Source organism: Furipterus horrens, unplaced genomic scaffold, assembly GCF_987537825.1.
Source record: "Furipterus horrens unplaced genomic scaffold, mFurHor1.1.pri manual_scaffold_4, whole genome shotgun sequence".
Taxonomy (NCBI): Eukaryota; Metazoa; Chordata; class Mammalia; order Chiroptera; family Furipteridae; genus Furipterus; species Furipterus horrens.
The window spans coordinates 49953798-49977877 of NW_028327174.1; the positions used below are offsets into that span (position 1 = coordinate 49953798).

A 24080-nucleotide genomic window follows, 5' to 3' on the forward strand; every position below is an offset into this window, starting at 1 on the left:
CTGATTTCTCAAAAAAAATTCTGCAGGCAGGAAGGGACTGGCAAGAAATATTTAAAGTAATGAAAAGCAAAAACTAACCACGATTACTCTATCCAGCGAAGATGTCATTCAGAATAGAAGGGCAGAGAAAGTGCTTCCAGGACAAAGTAAAACGGAAGGAGTTCATCAGATACAAACCACTGTTATATGAAATGTTAAAGGGACTTGTTTAGGAGAAGGAGGGTCAAAACTATGAATATTAAAATGAAAACTGTATCACAACAACCAACAACAGAAGTTAGGGAATTGAAACAAAGGCAGACTAAGTAGGCAATGAGAGTGGGAAAAGGATTATAGGTATGGGGAACATTTTGGGGGGAGGTCAGTGGGGAGGGGAAGGGGGGAAAGGGAGGGAGATGGTACAGGAATTAAGCATAGTAGGAGGGAGTAGAGTAGGTAGGAAGATGTTGAGAATAAGTATATGCACAACCAATGGGCATGGACTAAGGAGGGGGGACAACTGGAGGGAGGGGGATCACTGGGTGGAGGGGAACAAAGGGAAAAGAACTTGGAACAACTGTAATAGCATAAACAATAAAGCATATTTTTAAAAAAAGAATAATATAGGAAAGGGTGAAGCCAAAGAACTTATATGCATGACCCATGGACATGAACTAAGGAGGGGTGGGATAGCTGGAGAGAAAGAGGGTACTGGGTGGAGGGCAGCAAAGGGGAAAAAAATTAGGGCTACTGTAACAACATAATAAAATGTACTTTTTTAAAAAAAGAAAGTAAAAAATAAAAAGAAGTACAAACTAAACCCAAGGGAAGCAGAAAAGGGGAAATACAAATTAGAGCAGAAACCAATGAAATAAAAAATATATATATATATAGAAAAACAACACTTCTGCATTGTTTATTCTTTGAAAAGATCAAACAACTTTTTAAAAATATTCTCACCTGAGGATATGTTTATTGACTTTAGAGAGAGAGGAAGGGAGAGAGAGACACACACACATCTGCAACCTAGGCATGTACCCAAAATGGAAATTGAACCCATGATCTTTTGGTGTACAGGATGATGCTTCACCAACTGAACCACCTGGCCAGGGCAAGATCAACAAACTTTTAGTTAGATAAACCAAAGTGGGGAGGAAAAACAGAGAGAGACTAAAGATACAAATTACCAATATCTGGAACATCAATGTCTACACTACAAAAATTAAAATATTATAAGGGAATGCTCTGAACAACTTTATACCAATAAATTAGACAATTTAAATGAAATAGAAAAATCCCTAGACTTCCAGTCAAGATGGTGGCACAGGTAAACATGGCTTCCCTCCTTACAAAACCACATCAAAATTACAACTAAAATATAGAACAACCATCACTCAGAACCATCAGAAATTGAGTTGAATGGAAGTCTGACAACTACTGAATAAAAGAAACCACATCCATCCAGACTGGTGGGAGCGGTGGAGACCCAGAATAGGCTGGTCCCACATTCACTTCTGGTAGATAAAAATTCAGGAGGGCCCTGGCTGGTGTGGCTCAGTGGATTGAGTGCCAGCTGTGAACCAAAGGGTCACCAGTTTGATTCCCAGTCAGGGCACATTCCCAACTAGGCCAGGTCCCTAGTTGTGAGTACTTGTGAAACAACCACACGTTGATGTTTCTTTCCCTCTCTTTCTCCTTCCCTTCTCCTTTCTCTAAAAGTAAATAAAAATCTTTTTTAAAAAAATTCAGGAGGGATATCTCAGGAGTAAGGAATCCCAGCCCCACACCAGGCCACTTAGCCAAGAGTTCCAGTGCCAGAAAGATAAGCCCCCAAAACTTCTGGCTGCAAAAAACAGTGGGGATTGAGTTGGTGGAAGAAACTTCTAGAGTCCTAAGCAATTTCCATTAAAGAACCCACACATGGACTTAATCAGATTCATTCCTTCTGAGCTCCAGCACCAGGGTAGCAGTTTGAAAGGCACCAGTGGCATACAGGGAGAAAGTGAAGTGTCTGGCATTAAAGCAAGAGCTGTTGGACAGCCTTCTCCCAGACAGAAAGGTGGGCCATCGTCCCTTTCTGAACCCTCCTCCCACAGAGCCACAGAGCCAGCAGGCTGGCAGGCTGGTGCCATATCTGAGACTCCATCAACCTGGCTAACACTGTTTGCCCTATCCTGGAGATTCCCAGAGACTTCATCTCACCCAACTTATGGGGCCACCCAAGCTTCTTTTCCATATGAATGGCTGATCTTGGCTCACGCTTCACAACTTCCTAAATCCTAGGATCCTCCAAACCCAGCAAAAGTAGCAGGTATCTCAGATTGCTTTATAGCTCAGACAGGGTGGCCCCAAGAACACAGATGAGGGCTGATCTGTCCTGCACCACCCAGGAAATCCCAGAGCCTGTACACCCAGTGGACAGCTACAGACCATGTCAGAGCACCACCAGGCTGCGCCTGCACAACTGATCCTCCACGAAGGGTGGAGGTTGATGATCTATGGTCATAGCCAGTCTTTGCAGCTATCTGGCCTGGGTAAATATCTCCCATTGACCCGCCAACAGTAGTCAAGGCTCAACTACAACAGGAGGGTGTACTCAGCCCATATGAAGGGTGCACCTGGAGTACTCAGCATGGATGACAGGGGAGGCTGTGCCAGTGGACCCTATAGGACACCTACTACACTAGGCGACACTACCAAGACACATAGTCAAAGCAGTTCTACCTAATACATATAAACAAACGCAAGGAGAATGACAAAATGAGACAAAGAAACATGGCCCAAATGAGAAAACAGATCAAAATTCCAGAAAAAGAGCTAAATGAAATGGAGATAGCAATCTTTCAGATGCAGAGTTCAAAACATTGGTTGTAAGGATACTCAAGGAATGTAGTGAGGACCTCAACAGCATAAAAAAGATTCAGTCAGAAATGAAGGATACACTAATTAAAATAAAGAACAATTTACAAGCAAACAACAGTAGAGTGGATGAACCCAAGAATAAAATCAATGATTTGTAAGCAAAAAACAACCAATCAAAACAACAAGAAAAAAAATGAACCCAAAAAACCAGGATAGTGTAAGCAGCCTCTGAGACAACTTCTGCAATCCAACATTCACATCATAAGTGGGCCAGGAGGAGAAGAGAAAGAACAAGAAATTGACAATCTATTTGAAAAAAAATAATGAACAAAAACTTCTCTAATTTGGCAAAGGAAATAGACATGCAAGTTCAGGAAGCACAGAGAGCCCCAAACAAGATGGATGCAAAGAGGCACACTCCAAGACACATCATAATTAAAATGGTAAAAGTTAAAGATAAAGAGAGAATCTTCAAAACAGCAAGAGAAAAGCAGTTAGTTACCTACTGGGTAGTTCCCATAAGACTGTCAGCTGACTCCTCAAAAGAAACTTTGCAGGCTAGAAGGGATTGGCAAATAATATTCAAAGTCATGTAAAGCAGGGACCTACGGCCAAGACTGCTGTACCAGCAAAGATATCATTTAAAACCTAAGGACAGATACAGAGCTTCCCAGACAAGAAAAAACTTAAGGAGTTTATCATCACCAAACCATTATTATATGAAACATTAAAGGGACTTAATAAGAAAAATAAGAAGATCAAAACTATGAACAATAAAATGGCAACAAATACATGTCTTATCAACAATTGAATCTAAAAAGCAAACTAAGCAAACAAGAAGAACAGAGAGAGAATCATGGATACAGAGAGTGTTTTGATGTTTGCCAGACGGGAGAGGGTATAGGGGAATGGATGAAGAGGTGAGGAGATTAAGAAGTACAAATAGGTAGTCACAGAATAGCCACAGTGATGTAAACTGCAATATAGGAAATGGAGTAGTCAAAGAACCTACACATGACCCATGGACATGAGCAATTGTGTGGGGCTTGCCTGAGGGAGTGGGGGGGTGCTGAGTGGAGGTAGGCAAAGGAGGAAAAATTGGGACAATTATAATAGCATAATTAATAAAATATAATTTTTAAAAAATCCCTAGGAAGACACAGATTACCAAGATCAACTCAAAAGAAACAGAAACCTGAAAAGACTTACATCAAGTAAAAAAAAAAATTAGTATTTAAAAATCTTTCCACAAGGAAGAACCTAGTCCCAGATGGTTTTACTGGTGACTCCTATTAAATATTTAAAGAAATACTGCCAATACTCGACAAACAATTTCAGAAAATAGAGGAGGGAATACTTCCCAGTTCATTCTATAAGGGCAGCATAATTACCCTAATACCAAAGCCAAAGAAAGACACTACAAGAGAAAACTACAGATCTTGATGGATATCAATGAAAAAATCCTCAGCAAAACACTAGCAAACTAAATCCAGCAACATATAAAAAGGATTATACACATTACCAGGTAGGATTTATCCCAGGAATTCACAGTTGGTTTAACATCCTAAAATCAATTAATGTTAGATACCATATTACTAGGATAAGGGACAAAACCCACATGATCATTTCAATACACATAGAAAAAGCATTTGACAAAATCTCAAGAAACTGGGAATAGAAAGAACTTCCTTATCCTGATAAACTATATCTATGAAAAACCCACAACTAACATCCTGTGTCCATCAGCTGATGAATGGATAAACAAAATATGTTATATCCACAGTAATGGAATACTATTCAGCAGTAAGAAGGAATAAAATACTGATACATGCCACAACATGGGTTAATCTAAAAAAACATGCTAAGTGAAAGAGGCCAGATGAAAAAGGCTATATAGTACATGATTCTATTTGTAGGAAATGGCATAATAGGAACACTTATAGAGACTTAAAACAGATCAGTGGTGGCATAGGGCAGAGCTCTGGCTTAACTGGGCTCCATGTCCAAGATGGAATCGATGACAGCCCTCTTGGAGACAAACTAACACAAATAGTAAGCCATTAGAAGGTTTTAAGTAGAGAAGTGATATGCTCTGAAATTTTAACAGGATCACTCTGGCTGCTGTGCTGGGAGTAGACATAGGCAGGAGGAGTAGGAAAAGCAGGGACAGCGGCACTGGTGCAAAGTGGCTACAGTGAAACTAGTGAAAAGTGTTCTAACTACAGGTGTATTTATAGACAGGACATGCTGATGAATTGATGAGAGTGACAGAAAAAGAAGAGCCAATGCTGACTCCAAGGTTTTGGGCTCAGGATGCTGGAAGAATGGAATTGTCATTAACTAAGACGGAAAAGGGGAAGAGCATGTTAAGGCAGAACATTAGGAGCTAAGGTTTAGGAACCTACTGGTTTTCCAAGCAGAGATGTCTCACAGGCACTGGATACATGGGTCTGGAATTCTGGAAATCATTCCAGAATTGGAGACATATGTACATGTATATAGCAGTGTATGGAGAGTATATAGAGCAAGAGACTGGATGAAATCATCAAAGGAATTGATGTAGATATGAATGAGTGGAGACCTTGAGCCCTTGACATTAAGAGTTTCAGAGACAAAGGAGGAAACAACAATGAAGACTGATAAAGAGAAGCCAGTAAGAAAACCAAAAGAGTGCTGGAAACCTAGTGAAGAAAGTGCTTTAAGTGAAGTGTTTCACAGTGATCGACAGTGTCAAATGATGCTGATAGGTTAAATGAGATGAGAACTGACCATTGGCTTTGGTAATGTGGAGGTCATGGATGACCTTGACGAGAGCAGTTTTGGAGAAGTGGTGAGAATTAAAGCCTGATTCCATGGGTTCAAGAAATGGGGGGAGACAAACTCAAGTCAGTGACTGTAGGTAATTCTTTGCACTAAAGATGAGAGAGATGGGATAGTAATCCCTCTCTCACTTCACAGGCAGAAGCGAAATCAAGAGAGGTTGTTTTGGAGATGGAAGAGCATGTCTTTATGCTAAAACTGAATAGAGTGGGAATACACATGCAGGACACAGAAAAGAGAATCACTAGACTAATAACATTGGGTAGAGTAGACAAAAGTAGATGAGCTCTGGCTGGGTGGCTCAGTTGGTTAGAGCGTTGTCCCATACACCAAAGCCTGAGGATTCAATTCCTAGTCAGGGCGCATACCTAGGTTATGGGTTCCATCTCTACTTGGGGTGTGTACAGGAGGCAACCAATTGATGTTTCTCTCTCTCTTTCTCTCCCTTCCTCTTTCTCTCTAAAATCAATTAATGTATCCTTGGGTGAAGATTTTAAAAAATGTTTTTTCGAAAAGTGGATGGGATATAACGTGTAAGTGGAAGGGTTGACCTCGAATAAGAGCATGGACAGTTTATCTGAAGTAGTTAGAAGACAGGCAAGAGTGCATGGGTACAAATATATTGATTGTTAAGAAAAATTATCCCAAATTTGGAAGTAAGCAAACAGGATATTGGGTATCTTCTTAACAAAGAGTTGTGCTCTGTCCAGGAGGTTTACTGCGGGCAGGTACCTTTGCTTGACTTCCTACTTACTATTGATTATGATATTTTATAACTTTCTTATAGAAAACTTACAGCAGTGCAAATAGTTCTTGTCTGAGAGAAATGTAAATGGCTTCTGTCCTATGGAAAAGATAACCTCATGGGTTATTTATTTATCTATTTAGCCTGGTGGGGTATTAACCAGTTTTGTAGCTAACCTAGCAATCTTATTCTAATATTTTTAAAGCACTTTTCCTGATGAAATATATCAACTCTTGTTCCTCATATGCTATTTGCACCAACTTTATCATTTTACTGATTCCTCGGTTAATCTCAGACATGTTTATTCTATATTTATGACTTTTGATTTTAACTTTTTGGGAAGAATTGTAGTAGTGGAGGCTTGTGGACAGTCCTGGTTGCTTCTGTTTTCTTGGCAAATAACAAAATTATGAACTGAGTGTGAGAATGGAGATGAAATTTGGGGGGCTTGAGGGTCATGAAGAAGATCTAAAAAGACTTTTAGGAGAGGGGGAAAGTGAAGGGGAAATACAGTATGACTTCTGAGCAATGTAAGACCCACTGGAAGTTAGGAGTCATGGATTTTAAACGATCTGTCAGCATGCCACAGCCCAACCTGATCAAATTTGAGGTTAAGTGAACACAACAAAGAAAATGGAGCAAGGGAGTTGCAGGTGTTAGCAAGAGCATAATTGTGGTGATGGACTTTATAAGGAGAGACTGAGGACATAAGGTGGTAAGGGACAGTAAAAAGGTGGTAGGATCAATGGCTGTCAGTCCTGTTAAGTAGAAGGTGTTGGGACTGGTTTTCTCTTTCTGGGAAGGTGGAGGTGGTGGTTGGATAGTGGGAGGCTTAAAACTGAAATCATGATGAGGGTAGTGGTTGGGATAATTATTAGAGCTAAGAAGTGAATGGGAGGATGAAAAGAACAGCCACATGTGTGACTAAAAAGGAAGAAATATAGGGTAGTAACTCAGGTGGGAAATGACACTGTGGTGGTTTAATCCCACTCTGTGTAGACAAAGAGAGTAAAAGGTTAAGAAAGGGGTTGATTTATGGTGAATAGTGTCATGACTGAAATGATGAGGAGAGAAGCAGGTTTTAAGGAGAGTGGTTGAAATAATAAGCTCCACTTAGCTTTGAAATGTCTGAGAGGTTTTCCAGTTGAGATATCAAGGAGGCATTTGGATTTACAAGATGAGCTCAGAGGTAAGGTCAGCTTGGAGATACACATTCTGAAGTCATGAGCCTAGGGGTGGTCCTTAAAGCTAGAGGGATGACTGATAGCACCTGTGGAGGGAGGAAAGGGGGCTTGAGTAAGCCTTGAGGAACTGCAGCCTTTAGAGATCAGGTAGAGGAGGAGGAATCTGGCAGTGGGGATGAGGAAGACGGACTAGAGAGGTGGAGGGATATTTCCTGACAAGAGAGTACAGTATAGCCAAAGGGTGGGGATGATCAGCGGTGTCCTATGCTGCTGCGAGGTCAAGTAGGATGATGTCTGAGAAGCACCTACTGGATTAAATTTGGCAACATAGAAGTCACTGGTAATCACTACAAAATTAGTATCACTGGAGTAGTAGGGATAAAGCTAGATTGGAATTGGTTTCATAAAGAGCTTGAATAATAACAGAAAAGTTCTATTGGTAGTGATATGTTCAGTTTCCAACTGATTAATGCAAAACATGAATAAAAATTTCTTGAAGAAAAAAAAAAGGGATTAATTTATAAAGCAAGATTCCAGAGACTGTGAGCAGGAATAAAATTGAGGGAGCAAGTGTATTAATCAGACTGGAGGGGACCCTAATGAGACAAGAGGGAGGATAATATCAGGAACAGGAAAGAAATTGTGTTGATATTATGGAAGCTGTTAGAGCCCAGGTTAGATCCCTTAATTTAGGTTATCTGCTAAAAGTGAACGGGTAAGTGTAGATTAGGAGCATGAAGGATATTGAAGAGATTGGGAGCAGCTGTTGTGAAGAGTAAGCGCTAGGTAAAGGCATCAGCAGTAGTGTGGGCAGAGAGGAACAAGAGCAGTTGAAGTCTTTGAGGAAGGTGAGAAGTTATCTTGACTTGTGTCTCTCCGTAAATGTGGAAAACTCAATGAGCTACTTATATGGGTTAATTTTTATCATTTACATAGGTCACAAGATTGATCCCATAGACATTTACTAGTGTTTGCCATGATCAGCCCTACAACAGTGGTGCCTTTAAGTTCCTCTTGGCCTCCAGATCCAGATCCCCATACTTACCTACTAGACCTCGCTACCTGTGTGCTCTGAAGGAATCCAAAATTCTACTGGAATGCCAAAAGCAATCTCATTTTAGCCTCACATCAAAAATAAACAAACAGAAGAAACCCCCCACCCCCACCCAACACACAGGCACCTCCTCTGATATTTCCTATCATGATTACCAGCCCAGTCTCCAGAAATAGAAAATTCAGAGCTTTTTCATGTCCCTCACTCTTCAATCCAATTAGACACCACTTTCTATACTGTGAACACTTCTCAAAGCTTGTTCCTCCTCCTATTAGGAAAAGTCACAAACTGGCCAAAATCTTGGGAGGTTTACACATTCCAAATTGGGGCAGGGGGAGTTGTTGGTGCTCAAACTCAGGCAGAGAGGGAACTAGCTCTCCCAGGTCAAATGTGCACACATATTCAGATGGCTAGGCTCTAAAGGGCTGCCAGTCCATGGTTCTGTTTGTGCAGGAGCACAAAATGTGCTCCCACATCAGTACTTGGGGATCTCATCTTAAACTGCATCGCTAACCCAGACCTCCACTTTCCTCAGGGTGATTTTATTTGGGGTCTCAGTGTCCTCTTCTGCCACTGGGGTATTGTCAGGCACTCGTAGTCTAGCCAGACTGGATTCCCTAATATAGAAACTTGAGGATCTGTGTTGGAAGTTCTGGTCCCTTCCTACCCTGGGATCCATATGCATATTGATTCACTTCTCACTTCAATTCTCCACTCAGATGCCTAATGGGCATCTCATATGTAATATGCCCAAAGCAAATTCTGTCCTCCCTGCTCCTTACCACACTTATGCTTGTTTCTCTCAAAGTGCTCATCTTAACATCAACTCCATTTTCCCACTTGTTCAGGCCCAAACTCTTGGAGTCATTCTTAGTTCTTCTCACAACCTACATCCAATCCACCATAAACTCCTATCCAGAATCTGGCCACATCTTACTCTCTCTTCTGCTACCACCCTGGGCTCCTGCCCAGATTATTATAGTAACCACTTAACAGGGTTGTCTACTTCCATTCTTGCCTCCCTACAGTCTATTCAAAGCATAGAGGCCAGGGTGACCCTGTTAAAACAAGTCTAATCTTGTCATGACTTTGCTTAGAACCCTCCAACAACTTCCAATTGCACGCAGAGAAAAAGCCAGATTTCTTACGGTGGCCTCTGAAGACCTACACAGTCCAGGTCCCACACTCTCTCTGACCTTATCTCCTATTGCTTTTTCCCTCCCTCACACTGCTCCAGACATTCCCTCTGCCTGGAATGCTCTTTCCCCAGACACCCACATGGCTCAGTTCTTCCTGCAAATCAGAGAGGCCTTCTTTGCCATATTAGGTAAAATAGTGCTCCACATTACTCACTAGCCTTCTCACTCAGCGGCTTTATTGTTCTTTCTACCTTGTGTCTCTTCCTCAAATGCAATTTAAACTCCTGGAAGAGCTTTGTCTTGTCCTCAGTTCCTAGTACAGTGCCGAGTACACACTAGGAGCCAAATAAATATTTATTGAATAAAAGAAAGAGTAATGTAATTTTTCATTTCTAGAAAATCTTTACATTTTCAGGGAACTATATAAAATGACTGAATTATATAAGGAAACTTAGAGGCTATATTTTATTTCACAAATGACAAAACTAAGACCCATTCAGTTGGTCGTACTATAACTAGAATCCAGTCTCCTAAATCCCAATTCAGTGATCTACTTACAAAGCTGTTTTAGAGCAGGTATTATCCTCACTCAGCAGATGGGGAAACTCAGATGCAGTACAGCTAGGGACTTTGCCAAAGGTTGTGCTATTTAATCTAACCCGAAACCAGAATTCCTAGTTCCTAATAGTTATAATGACTGAGAGTGTACACTCTTGTCACTGAGGAGTCCTTACTTTTTGTCATTCTAATCTTTAGTTTTGCTACCCCCCAGGGTCTTTCCCTTTGCATTGTATCCTGTACTTTCTCTAGAGGTCCGGATGATTCTGTTGCTCACTAAGTAACACTACTTTCCCTTCCCAACACATGGGCTTGTCTTTGTAACAATGTGCTTGGAATTAGGCTGTCTTTCCTCAGCTGCTTAACAAAATACCATAAACTTGGTGCTGTATATATAACAGAAACTTATTTCTCACAGTTCTGGTGGCTAGAAGTCCTAGTTCAGGGTGCCAGCATGGCTGAGTTCTGGTGAGGACCCTTTTCCAGGTTGCAGATCGCCATTTATCACTGTATCTCACATGGCCAGAGAGCTCTCTGGAATCCCTTTTACAAGGGCATTAATCCCACTCATGGGGGCTCCACCTCCCAAAAGCCTCACCTCTTAACATCACAATGGAGGTCAGGATTTCAACATGAATTGGGGGGGTGACACATTCAGTCCATTGCAGGCTCTCTGGGTCCTGACCAGAGGCCATTAATACCCCCCCACCCTACCCCCAATGCAATCAAGCAAACCATTATGAAGGAAACAGGTTTCATAGCTTGTTAGGTGACCTACATTCTAGGTTAATTTTTCTTCCTCTGAAACAACTTTGGCTTACTATCAGACATTTCAGGCAGAGTAAAGGAGTACAGCAGCCCAAATGTAAAATTTGTTTCTTTGTTTTGAATACAAAGAATTCTTTCCTTCTGTCTCCATTTTTCCCACAGTATGTGAACAGAGCTCTGCCCCTTGGGTTTGGTACAAATAAATGGAGAGGGGTAAGCAAGCTGATTTCTGTAATTACAGGCCGTTCCACAAAACCCATTTACAAGGTCAGTGGGAACCATACTTACCCAAACAAAGAAGTGTGTGATTTAAAATGAGGAACTCTTGATCTGTCAGAAACAAGCAAAGACCTTTCGGGGTTTCTAAAAGGCTTATATTCCTGACTCTATCAGAACAAAAAAAGCTGGAGGGTAAGGGGAAAAAGTACATGGACTAGAGGATCAAAATAGCAAATGCTATAAAAACAGAGTCCTGTGAGTGCGCGTCCACATCTGTTAGAACTCTGTACCAGCTTCCTTCCTTCTCTGTGTCTTATAACTGAAGAGTTTTGGGATCATTCCAGGTTTGGATGACTTGGAGAAATAAACATGTAATTAAAGTTGTAGATATAAACGTGGTTTCATATTAGTGTTTTTGGAGAGAAGACAGTGGTTTGAAACTGAGAGCATTAAAGCAGAGCTCTTAAGGGAAAGGGTGCGGACCCCTCAGAAAAAGGCTGAACCTCACACAGCCTGGGCCAATGTGTCTTTAGATATAGTTACTTAACCCCATGAGTCTCAATTTCTGTTTCAGTAAAATGGATGTAACAATAGTTTCTACCTCATAGGGTTATTGTGGAGAATAAATAACTTAAAGCATGTGAACTCCTCAGTTTGGGGATGAAAGCCCAGGGTCAAGACACTGCTGGAGCTGGGGGGGGGGACGGACGGGGAGGGGAGGCAGTGGAGGAGTTTGGGGGCTTTTAGGACCCGGGAGATAAAAGGGCTGAGAAGGAACCATGGGTTAGTTGATTGGGATTGGAGAGGCTGGGAGGTAACCTGTTCTTAGTCCTGAAAGCCCGAACTGGGAGAAGCCAGGCTGGGCTTTTGGGCTTTGGTTGACTGTGAGGAGAGGGTTAATTCTGAAGCCAGGGAATTAGTTAAGCTCTAAGACAAAAAACAAAAAAACAAAAACCAAACAAACAGAACACCTCACCTTTTTCTGCCAGGACTAAAAGAACCAAGAGAGATGGCCTGCCTTGGTTAGTGTGGAAGGAGGGCCCTGCTGTGCTCGTGAATGTTCAACAATCAGCAGGGAGTGGAGGTGAGAGCCTTATTCGAAGTGTTCACCAGTTTCCATGGTGTAAATACACCCCCATTACTGATTGCAAGCCACTGACATGATGTCCCAGTCCCTCACAAAATTCCTTAAACTCTAACAATTGGCTCTAGCAGGCTCTAGCACACCAGTGAGAAGGGAATCAGCACAAAAGGATCGCAAGGGATTTGGTCAGGGAGACCCCCACTGACTTGAAGTGGGGAGAACAGGCACTGGAAGAGGCCAAGTGCTTTCAGCCAAATTCAGAGAACTTCCTGGGTAACAGGAGGCTGTTTCTCCTCTAAATTTCCTGTCTATAATTTGTGTACTGATAGTCCCTTGCATTGAGGTAATATTGTACTAAATAGGTAGGAGAAAACAAATATTTAGTGTAGTTGAGAATGGCTGGCTCTATCCTGGGAGGAGGTGGGAGGTGGGGGCAAGTAGAGAGGTACCTGGAAAAGTGAAAGGGGAAAGATTATCCTGATAGTCACAGGCTCTGAGTAAATCCCCCATTGTCTCACCTGCTGGCCAGAAGTTAAAGTCACAGGAAAGAAGCCCCTCAGGAGCCTTCTGCTGTGGGCTGCCTTATAAGTATGTAAAAAAATAAAATAATTTTGTCATAAATAGAAAAGATTTCCAGACTCTAGGATATGGTCCACTTACTAGATAAATAATGTCGATAATTGAAGAATAGGAGTAGTTTCTTTTAATTTTCTGCAAGAGAACTTTCCTTGTTTATCTTAAAGGGATGGGGGTGGGGAATTCCTTACAGAGGAGGTCAGAAAGAGCTGGGCTAAGAAGGCTTGGCTGTAGTATATAGAGCAGAACTATAAGAGAAACACAACCTACTCAGTATTTCAGTCAGGCATTGTAAGGAAACGATTCAAAGTATTATATTTTTAAGGAATATAAAGCAGATTAGAACAAGTCGAATAATGTCTCAGTGGGAATAAAATGTGAAATTTCAGAGATGAAAGCCAATCTTCTCTGGTAATCTCCCAAAATGGAGCTGGCATTTCACACAAAGAGTCCTGAGGAAAGGGAAGAAGTCCAAAGCACTGCTCCCATCACGGGGGAGGAGAACTTTGAGAAAATGTGTAAGAAAGTTATAAAGGCTGCAAATATTTGCAGGATAAAGAGAGCAGTGAGTGAAAGTTAAAGGATCTAAGGACTCTTTATCCCCAAGAAGAAAATAACACATTACCTAAAAGATAATGCCCTGTTGTTCCATATTTACAAGGGATAAAAAGAAGAAAAAACAATTGCTTGGAAATACATAGAATTTTTAAAGAAGATTTTATTTATTTATTTTAGAAATAGGGGAAGGGAGGGAGAAAGAGAGGGAGAGAGACATGACTGTGCAGTTGGCTCTCCAGCACCCCAAACTGGAGACCCGGCCTGCAACCCAGGCATGTGTTCTGACTGGGAATCAAACCAGCAACCCTTTGGTCTGCAGGCCTGCAATCAATCCACTGAGCCACACCAGCCAGGGCTTTTTAAATGCTTATTGGAAAGAAGATGGTTGCACTTAACTGCAAGCAGTCCTAGCTGTCCTTTGGAGGTCTTGAAAGTTGGACAGTTTCTCTTTTTTCTTGTTAGGTTAGTAGTAGCCTTGCCTTAAGACAACAAATTTGATAAGTGACTTTCCTGGCATTTCCTTTCCCTGTGACTTAGTGCCACTTCAAAGGAAGGGCCTAGAAGTAAAACAGGCAACTGTTAATTTTGGCAATTTTTTCTCGGTTTTGCCTCTTGTGGTTTAGGGTAATGATTTCAAGTCTTAGGACCTTATTTCCCACAGTTCCATCATAAATACCTTTGTTAAAAAACATTTTTGAAAACTGTTCCAGGCACTATGGGAGTAGAAAATATTTTGTTATAAATTGCAGTATGAGCACAAAATATCCCTATACCATTATTTGTAACATGTAATTTGTAACTGAACACAAATAAAATGTTCAGTATTACTGGTGTCCTTGCATAGAAAACAGGAGTTAACTGAAAAAACATAAGGTTCAGTTTTATGTGAATTATTTTCTCTTTACTAATGTTTTGTGGACATGCAAATTTAAAGTCCAAACTCCCTCAAGCCAGAGTAGTTATGCAACACTTCTTTCCCTAAAGCACTGTAAGACTCCAGCAAAAGCCCCCTCTGTAAGTATTTATCTGATATACTTCTGATTCCTAGAAGACTCTGACTGAATGATGTTTTTAACTTTACTAATTTTTGTACAGCTCACATGTACAGCAGAAGCCTCAATCACAGCATCACAAAATATTAGGGCTGGACAAGGCCTTAGAGATAATCCTATCAAATCCCCTCATATTGTGCATGTGAAACCTGGGCCCAAGGTGGAGAAATGCCTGAAGTTATATCACCAAAATGGCGGAGCACTCACTGGCTCTGTTAAGAACTCAACATGTTGTGGTGATTTCTGGGAAGTTTCAACTTCTTAAAGTAATATCAGTTTCCGCATCTCCTCATTCAGTAATTTTTCGACCTATAATGACCTGTACCCTTTAATAAAGGTTAAATTTTTAACTGCCCAGGAAAGAGATTCTCCTCCTCCTTGAAGAAATGTGCAGCAGAGGGCAGCAAACTTAAATAGGGATCCTAATGCTCAAAATGATTATAAATGCAAAAGGAAGCATCTTCACCTCTAATTTTGTCCACTACCAACCACCTCCAACAGTAACAGCTACTAATTTTACTTACTACCTTACTCTGTGTCTGTGCTATGTATTAGTTATCTCATTTAATCTTCATAACAACATATCCACCTATGAGTTACATACTACCCCGATTTTTATAGAGGAGATTTAAAGAGATTAAGAAATGTGCTCACCCTGGCCTGGTAGCTCAGTTGATTGGAGTGTTCTCCCATACACTACAAAGGTTGTGTGTTCCATCCCCAGTCAGGGCACATACCTAGGTTTCAAGTTCACTGGCTGGTCAGGCACATAGGGGAAGCAGTTAATCATGTTTCTCTTTCCCTTCTTCTCTCTCTAAAATCAATAAACATATCCTCAAGTGAGGAAGGAAGGAAGGAAGGAAGGAAGGAAGGAAGGAAGGAAGGAAGGAAGGAAGGAAGGAAGGAAAGGTAATCAGGACTGCAAAACCCCTAAACATACTGTGGAATGTTAATGAATCATATGAAAACAGAATCTAAAAATAAAAATTCCTATTATTTTAAAATTGCCACACTGCACTGTTCTTATCAGGGTTCCTAGTGACATCTATGTGGCTAAATCCAGTGGTCATTTTTGAGTTCTCGTCTTACTTGACCTATCAGCAGCATTTAACACTGCAGATCACTCCTTCTTTGGTTTCCAGGACCTCACACTCTGGTTTTCTAACACACTGGCTATTCCCTCTTACTGTCCTTTGCTGGTTCTCCCAGAGCTCAGTTGTTGGTCCTCTTCTATTTTGACATTCACCCCCCCAGTGATCTCACCCAATGTCATAATGTTAGGGTGGCATTTAGATGTATATTTCTACCCAGATGTCTCTCCCTTGAAATCCAGACTCTCCTATCCGCTATGTAGTGGGCATCACCACCTCCACATGGACATCAACATCTCGACTTGATCAAAAACAAATCCTTGATATCATCCCCCTCCAAGCCTGCACCATTCATAGCCTTTTGCATCTGTTGATGGCAAATCCACCTCTCAGTTATTCAGGCAAAAAACTCTGGAGTAATCCTTGGCTTCGTTTCCCTCACATGTGAGCCTTTGGGAAATAATTTTGGCCCCATATTCAGAATGTAACCAACTCTAAACACTTTTCACCACTTCCTCTGCTACCACTCTGGTCTGAGTCTTCATTATCTCTCAAAAGGATTACTGCAATGAGTTATCATCTCAAGATGTATTCCTGCTTCTACTTGTGCCCTCTTGACCCTGGCTGGTTTGGCTCAGTGGATTGAGCGTCGGCCTGCGAGCTAAGTGTCGCTGGTTCGATCTTCCAGTCAGGGCACATCAGAGAAGGAAAACTCTGACTCCAAAAAACCTCCGCTGCCTTGCGGCATACCTCTTCAGGGGAAAGGCTAAGGGAGTAAACCCCGACAGAAAATCCGGAGACGGACTCCCTAAGGCGGTTTGACGTTGTAGTCAACACCGGCAACTCCTGCGGCGCACCTGAAGCCAAGCTGTATTGACTCCGTCTTTCCCTTGGACCCTTCAGCTGCGAAGAGAGGGGGGGTCTGCTGCATGGGCAACAGCAGACCCTCCATATCACCCTGCCCAGGCTCTGTAGCTTCAGCTTCACTGGAGAGGACACTCCAGCGTCATCGCAAGATGTCGATTCAACACGGGAGGAGACAGATACCGTGTCACTCCCGAGTCGGACTGCACAGCCATTCTCGGCGGTGCAGATAGACTCTTAAGAAGCTACACCATCGTCTCTCGAGACGGACGGCTGCCGACGAGACTTGTGCCCTCCGATAATCTAATCTCAACAAAACAACCAGCATGATCTTTAAAAATAAGGTAATCAGGTCATGTCACTTCTATGTTCTGAACCCAACATTGGTTCCCCATGTCAGAATAAAAGCCACAGGACATGCAGTGGCTTACAAGAAGCTCCTAGATCTGGCTCTCTCATCTGCTTCTATTCATCTTTTCCAGCCAGGCTGGCCTCCCTGCTCTTCCTTCTTGCCTTTGCTCCAGCTGCTCACTGTTCTGGGACCACTCTTCTCCCAGATAGCCACCTGGCTAACCCCTCATGACCTTCAAGTCTTTGTTCATATTTCACTTATCATTAAAGCTAACCCCCAAAAAAATAAAATAAAAAAGGCTAACCCTGACCATTTTGTTTATATTGCAACTGTTGGGGTCCAATGTAGGCCACTCCAAAATATCCCACAATGGTGTATTGATTATTTTGAATTAAAATCACTTCAGAAGCAGCAGGAGCCAGAGGAGCTCTCAGATTCCCTGCCTAAATTCAGGAAATAAATTTTCATGTGAAAAGTACCTTCCCTGCTATAGATGGATTAAGGAGCCATCAGACTAACAAAGAAATGGCCTTATTGCCAGGTGTAGAGAATTCAGAGCTGAGTCGCTATAATTTACTGCCCCAGCTCACATTCTCCTTAAATTCCTAACTAGCTCAACTGCAAGAACTGAAGACATGTAGAAGAGGGAATTCCCTGTCCAGGACAGAACCTTCCTCCCCATGCACCTCCCCCTAACTCTCATTCCAGTTTACTTCTCTTTATATATTTCTATAGGACTCTATACCTTCTAACAAATTATATAAATCACTTAAAAATTTTTTGACAGGGAAGTTATAACTTTATTGATGTTCTTTTTAAATAAAATCCTTCACAGTAGAGGCCACAGCCTGCAGAGGAAGCAGCCTTCTAAATGTTTCCTGCGTGACAGCGCACATATTGAAGTAGAATTTGGTTTATTCCCCTTCTCCTTCAGTTTCGGTGGCTAAGGGGTAATGGGTGGAAATGAAGAGAATGACTAAGAAGAGGTAAGGATGAGGCTCAGCCTTAAAAGAAAAATCTTGAAGGGCTTCAACTTAAACCAGCTGAAGTTTGTCTTTATAGCTCTTCTTCACCCAGTTCCCGCCAACCAGGAATAAGTTAAATACTATATAGGTTTGCCACCTCAGCTGATGACAATAGTAGCAGCTTTCCAGAATTTGGGCCTAGTCTGCACTAGTTGCCAACATCCAGATGCCAAAATTACCAAAGGAGATTTTAGAATGGCTCCTGTACCCTCTCACTCCTCTCAGTGGGAGGGCTGGGCTTCACCCCAGAGATCAGCCCATCAGGCAGGCTGCATTTAGCCTTCTCCAGTGTGCTTGGACCAAGAGTCTAGGAGCTTCTTGCTATAGTCTAACTTAACTTACTTTTTATTATGCTCATTGTCTTTCTTCCCTACCTGCCTCTAGACCAGTGGTTCTCAACCTTCCTAATGCCGCGACCCTTTAATACAGTTCCTCATGTTGTGGTGACCCCCCCAATGATAAAATTATTTTCGTTGCTACCTACTGTTATGAATCATAATGTAAATATCTGATATGCAGGATATATTTTCATTGTTACAAATTGAACATAATTAAAGCATAATGATTAAACACAAAAACAATATGTAATTATATATGTGTTTTCCAATGGTCTTAGGTGACCCCTGTGAAAGGGGGTCGTTCGACCCCCAAAGGGGTTGCAACCCACAGGTTGAGAACCGCTGCTCTAGACCATTTGCTCCATGAGGCAGAGATCTGTCAGTTTTGTTCCCAGGCCTATTCCTGTTACTGGAAAGGGACTAGGCCTGGGGCGGATCTGCCTTGGGCAGGCCTGTAGTGTGTGGGTTCTTCATGCAGGCAAGAGTTCACAACACCAGTCCAGGAGATTTTGAGAGGATGTTTGTTGAAGCTGGGAATTGTGAAACAAGGAAGGGCCTAGGGTAGAAGAAGCAACAGGAGAGCCTAGGCAGAACTGCTTTGGTTCTCTAGAAATGTTATAGGAAAGAAATGAGCCAGACAGGGCTGCTTTGGCTCACTGGAAAGTCAGAGAAAAGGGGCCTTGGAGACAGATGGGTTCAGGGGCTTAGCCCAGGATGAGCTGCTGATGCCCACTTGCTCCCCTGAGTGAAGTCTCGTGGGGTTCCTTAGACTTTAGAAGATGCATGCCTGTGGGGGCACAAGAGGAGGAGAGAAAGGCATGGATGTGCACTGGGTCCTTTGTTTTGCGGGTTTTTAAAGCCTGGGAATTTAGGAGAGGTCTTAGAAAAGGATCTCAATAGAATATTCAGCAGCTTTGAGGTGTGCCCTTTCAGGGTTGTGGTCTCTGTTGATTGGTCAACACCAGGGCAGGGGGTCATTAGTCACTGCAGCTGGTGTTGGCGTTGTCCCCCTGGATATGCTGCTTTTCTGGGCCTTGAGATGAAATACAACTGAGGCCTAGATGTCATCTCTAGAGAGGAAAAGTCAGAGGGTCTAAATTGCATGACCAGTGACATGCCAGGGGAGGAAAGGCCACCCTGGGGGTGAGGTCAAGCACCAGTCTTGCCCATTGCTAGACACCAGGGCATTGTGCCCTGGTGACCTTCTGCACATGGCTGTAAATTGCTTAGCGGGTTTGTTCAGCCGTCTCACTCAGTTTTCCCATTCCACTTGCCAAGGAATTTCCTAGCTTCTTATTATCCTGCCTCATTCCTAAGTACCTAGAAACTGTGCTACATGTATTTGTGGAATGAATCAAAAAAAGTGGAAAGCTCTATTAAGAATAAAATATTTAGCAACAGACTAAAATGCTAGTAGTTACACAAAATTTCAGAATACCTTGCTGTGCAATAGGAATTCAATAAGCGCTTGATGAATGAACTATGTACTACTGTAATATGAAAACTAATCTCTGTACACATTTCCATAGCATCCACTTTGTGTGTATGAGTTGGAGTATACCTCAAGTTCTGCCTATTTAGGATCCAAAACCCATTTTTGCTTTCATTTTGCCTTTTCCTACTTCTGGAAAAAGCCATTTAACTTATATTCCTTATAGCAGTCACTATTGTTCTCTGAATATTTCCATAAACTCTATCATCCAGAGCTGATTAAGGAATTTAAGAGCTAAAATAACAATGAAGTTGTAGAGAAAGAAAAACTGAAATAAAGGATGCTAAAGTCAGGGCAGAGGAAACTTTCCCCTCATCCCATTAGTTCTTATGCCTGGTCGAATAACTCAAATGACATACAACAAATTAACAGAAAATCAAATTTTAATATGAGTGCTTGAAGAATTCACATAAGCATGGAAATTCCAAAAACAGTGAGACAAAATTAGGTATATATGTCATTTTGGACTGAGGGGGAGGTTGGCAATTCACTGGTAGATGAGAAAGAGGAAACATTTGTTAGACAAATTCTTGCAGAAACAATGTGACACAAAGGGGAAACTAGGAAACAGCTTTTTGCTCCTCCCTGTTGGCCATACTTAATGTTTATGTACTAAGGTGAACGAACACTCTAAGATTCCCTTTCAAAAGCAGGTTTTTCTATCTGAATCTCTTTCAGTGAATAAGGAGTACGTAAAAACTCTTGAGTTTGTCAGACTTTCTTTTCAGCTCAAAATAATCTGCATGCCAGATGTGCATTCTGGGGAAGACTCCCTCCTGACCCCACGCTTCTGAGAAATAAAGGTAGCAGGGATGTCGGAGCAGGGTATTTAGCATGAGGTAGTACAAGGTGATGAGGACTTAAGGGCAGCTGCACCACCAAACCAGCTGTGTGACCTTCAACTAGTTTAATTTCTCAGTCCTCGTTTCCTCATCTGTAAAATGGGGATAACTCACAGGGTTTGTTGCGTGGATGAAATGTGATCAATATAGTGTAAAACCAGCTCCTCCTCTGCATAGTAAGCAATCAGAAAATAAACTGAAAAAAACCAAAACAAAACAAAAACCGCTTTTGCACCAAGTGTAAAGAGATTATTATTAGGAACCAAAAGTTTCTTTTTCTTTTTTTTTTAAAGGAAGCAGGAAAACTAGTAAGGAAAGGCAACCACAAAGGTGAGACTTCAGGACGGTTGGAAGTGGCAACAAGCTTTGTCTCTAGGAAATCCCTCAGCTGGGAGGGAAGAGGCCGGGAACGGTCGGGGGGAAGGGATCGCAGGCCCGGCCCCCGTAGAGAGCTGAGCGACAGCGACTGGCTGGAGGCCCCGCGGGTCGTCCTCGAAGGCCCGGGACCCGGGTGCGGCAGGCGGCTGGAAGGTCCGAGCTTCTGGCTCCGGCCGCCGCTCCCCTTACTAAGCGCCTTTCCTCGCTTAGGCTTGGCCCACCTGACGCCACCCACCCACTGAGGACGGTGTGCACGCTTCGCTACCCTTCTTTTCACCCCACCGGCCCACTCACAGACCCCAAGATGTCTCCTCCCCTTCCAGGTTCTTCTGGTTCCTTCCAAAAAGTTTGATTTGAACTTTTGAACCCACCAATCAGCGCCGTGTGCCCAACTCTCCACCGGCTGTGTAGGGCGGGGCGTCCGGCCGAGGGCCACGCAGCTGGAGGCGAGGCCGGTGGGAGGGGCGGGCGGGGGCAGGGGCGGGGGTTTGGTGCCCGCCCTCCCGACAAGTGGCGAGTATATAGGGTCCAGAGAGCGGGCGATCGGGATCATTTCTCCCCCGGATTCCTTGGAAGTCTGTTAGTGGGAGTTTCTTCTCGTCTTCCTTTCGCCTTTTCCAACCCCGCGGAGCCCTACAAGTTTCAGTTATGGTAAGCTACGGGCGGGTTGTCTCTGTCCCTGTGCCTGGGCAGGGAGTGTGAGCAACCCTCATGCGCGCGGGACCCGAGTTGCACGTGGGACCGCGTCCGGGACGCCTCCAGGCAAACTGGCTTCTAGTGACCAGGCTGGGAAAGCTGAGTTCACCCGGCAGACTTACTGGGCTAAAAGACGCAGCTCGGGCACTGCCCTCAGTGGAAGTGGAAAGCCTTAAGATCCTGGTGAGAGGGTAACGTGTTAGGGACAGCCACCGCCCTAGGAAGGCCAGGGAGCCTTCACCATGGGCTCGTGGAAACTGAAGTCCTTTCCCCTCCCATTTCCCCAAATGATCTCACCATCCCTTACGAAATGGAAGTACTTGGAGCACCTCGTGTGCTTCCGCATGGAAGGTGCAAACACTTACTGGTTCGCCCTGTGACTCGCTACTGACTCACCTGTGGCCAGGCTCTGGGGAGAGGTTTCAATTGTACCAATCCACCTGAAGGCGGTCGGCAGACTCTTCGCGTTGTCTAATCCTGCATTTCTAGTGTTCGTTTAGGAGGCTGTTTATAGTTTAAGCTTTCTATTTAAGCCAGGTTTTAAAAAAATAAGTCCATGAAAGGATATTTTTCTGTAAAACCACAGAGTAAACTAGTACTGACGATGTGTTCTTAGTTTCAAACATGAAATTACACACAACTTGAGTATTTTCTACATAGCTTCCAGAAGTATTGAACACAAATAAGAGACATTGTTGGTTTACCTAAAATAACCATCTTTTAAAACCAGTATTTGTGTACCAAATGTTTCAAAATGGTATCTTTTTAAAAAAGGAATACAGTAAATAGGAGCAGATTACATTCTTCAGAGACTACCAGTTACCAAAGTATGTCTGACTGTAGCAACTTGCTTGGGAGCTTTTCACTAAGCAAAACCAAAAATACTGGTTTAAAAAAATGTGATTCAGAAAGTAGTGTGACTGTTTAAGGAAGCAATTTTCAGCCTGTGCACTGCAAGAATTTTTAGAACATGGCAATACTTGACTGTTTAATTAGGGGCACTGACCTCTTTTCCTTTAGGTTGTCTTATAAATAAATAAATAAATAAATAAATAAATAACAACAGCTATCTGGTGTAAATCAAAGTTATACTACATACATACATATATATAATATATATGTACATACATACATACATACATACATATTTATTTATTTATTTATTTATTTATTTATTTATTTATTTCGGTCAGATCAGTATGCCACAGAATTTTAGTAATTAGTTTGTGTGTGCTGTGAGATGAAAGGTTGGAAATCGCTGGTTTAAAGGGCAGGGAGAGCAGCAGCAGCAGACCTGTTTCAGCAATCACAGGTTAGATTACAAGAGACAGTGACTGCTTATCCAGTTAAAGCTAAACTAATTGATCCATCACCTGTTGTTTCTCCACCTTCCTAGCAGCCGTGGGGTAGTGGAGGGCACCATCTAAAGGAGGAATCAGGTTAACTGTTGAACAATGAAAGAAAGTTTTGGGGCTCAAGGCTTTTTTTCTTTTTAATTTTTTTTTTTTTAAATTTATTTTTAGAGAGGGGAAGGGATGGAGAGAGAGAGGGAGAGAAACATCAATGTGTGAGAGATACATTGATTGAATGCCCCCCAACTGGGGACCTGGCCCACAGCCCAGGCATGTGACCTGACTGGGGATCCAACCAGTGACCTCTTGGCCGGTGCTCAGCGCATTGAGCCACACCAGCCAGGGTTCAAAAGGCTTTGATAAAAGAAGCACTTCATTAGATTGGGAGTATTTTCTCAGATACTTTATCTCCTTGGGCCTGCCTCTGTCATGGACAAATCTCTGGTTCTCTCCAGCTTTCTTGAGCTGTGGAATTTCCAAAGTCCAGTTAAAGGTAAACATGATGCAATGGTAGACAGTTTGGGTTCATTAGAATAAACAACTCCCTTTTCTCCCACAGCCCTAGAGTTGGGCGAGTAGGGGCAGGTGATCTTGGGCTTGCTGATGTGATCAGGAGACCATGATTGTTTTATGGGGAGTATAGTGGGAAGGGACGGGACTGTAGTGAAAGGTTTTGAGTGATTAGGGTTTTGTTATCTCGGGTTATGAAACTAGACTCTTTGGGATCTTAGCTGGTGTTGGATTTTCTTTAACTTGTTTCCTATCGGTGGCTTTTACAAACTTGAAACCCTTTTATTTGAGGGAAATGGGAGGTAGTTGGTGTCAACTTTTTGGAAGTCTCCAAAGTAGCTAATCTGACTTATGATGAAATACAATAAACACCCTTTTTTGTTTGTTTGCTTTCCTCTTAAATCTGTGGGTATAGAGGTTCATTGCCTTTTTTTACTTTTTTTTTTTTTTTAAATCCTCACCAGAGGATATTCTCACTGACTTCTTTTTTAGAGGGAGGGGGAGGGACAGAAACATCGACGGCTGTCTCTCATATGTGCCCC

General features: G+C 42.5%; 1 protein-coding gene across 2 annotated transcripts in view; it reads left to right on the forward strand.

Annotated features, from left to right (window-relative positions):
- TUBA1C (tubulin alpha 1c) overlaps positions 1 to 24080 on the forward strand; it is a 41167-nt gene that overhangs the window by 11750 nt on the left and 5337 nt on the right. Inside the window, exon 1 of one of the 2 annotated variants that reach the window (XM_090273110.1) lies at positions 21512 to 21631. The exons of the other annotated variant lie outside the window; for it this stretch is intronic. Within the exon in view, the coding sequence (XP_090129236.1) occupies positions 21629 to 21631 (3 nt within the window). The 5' untranslated portion in view covers positions 21512 to 21628. Of the gene's footprint in view, positions 1 to 21511; positions 21632 to 24080 lie in introns of those variants that run through there. 2 annotated transcript variants of the gene reach the window in all.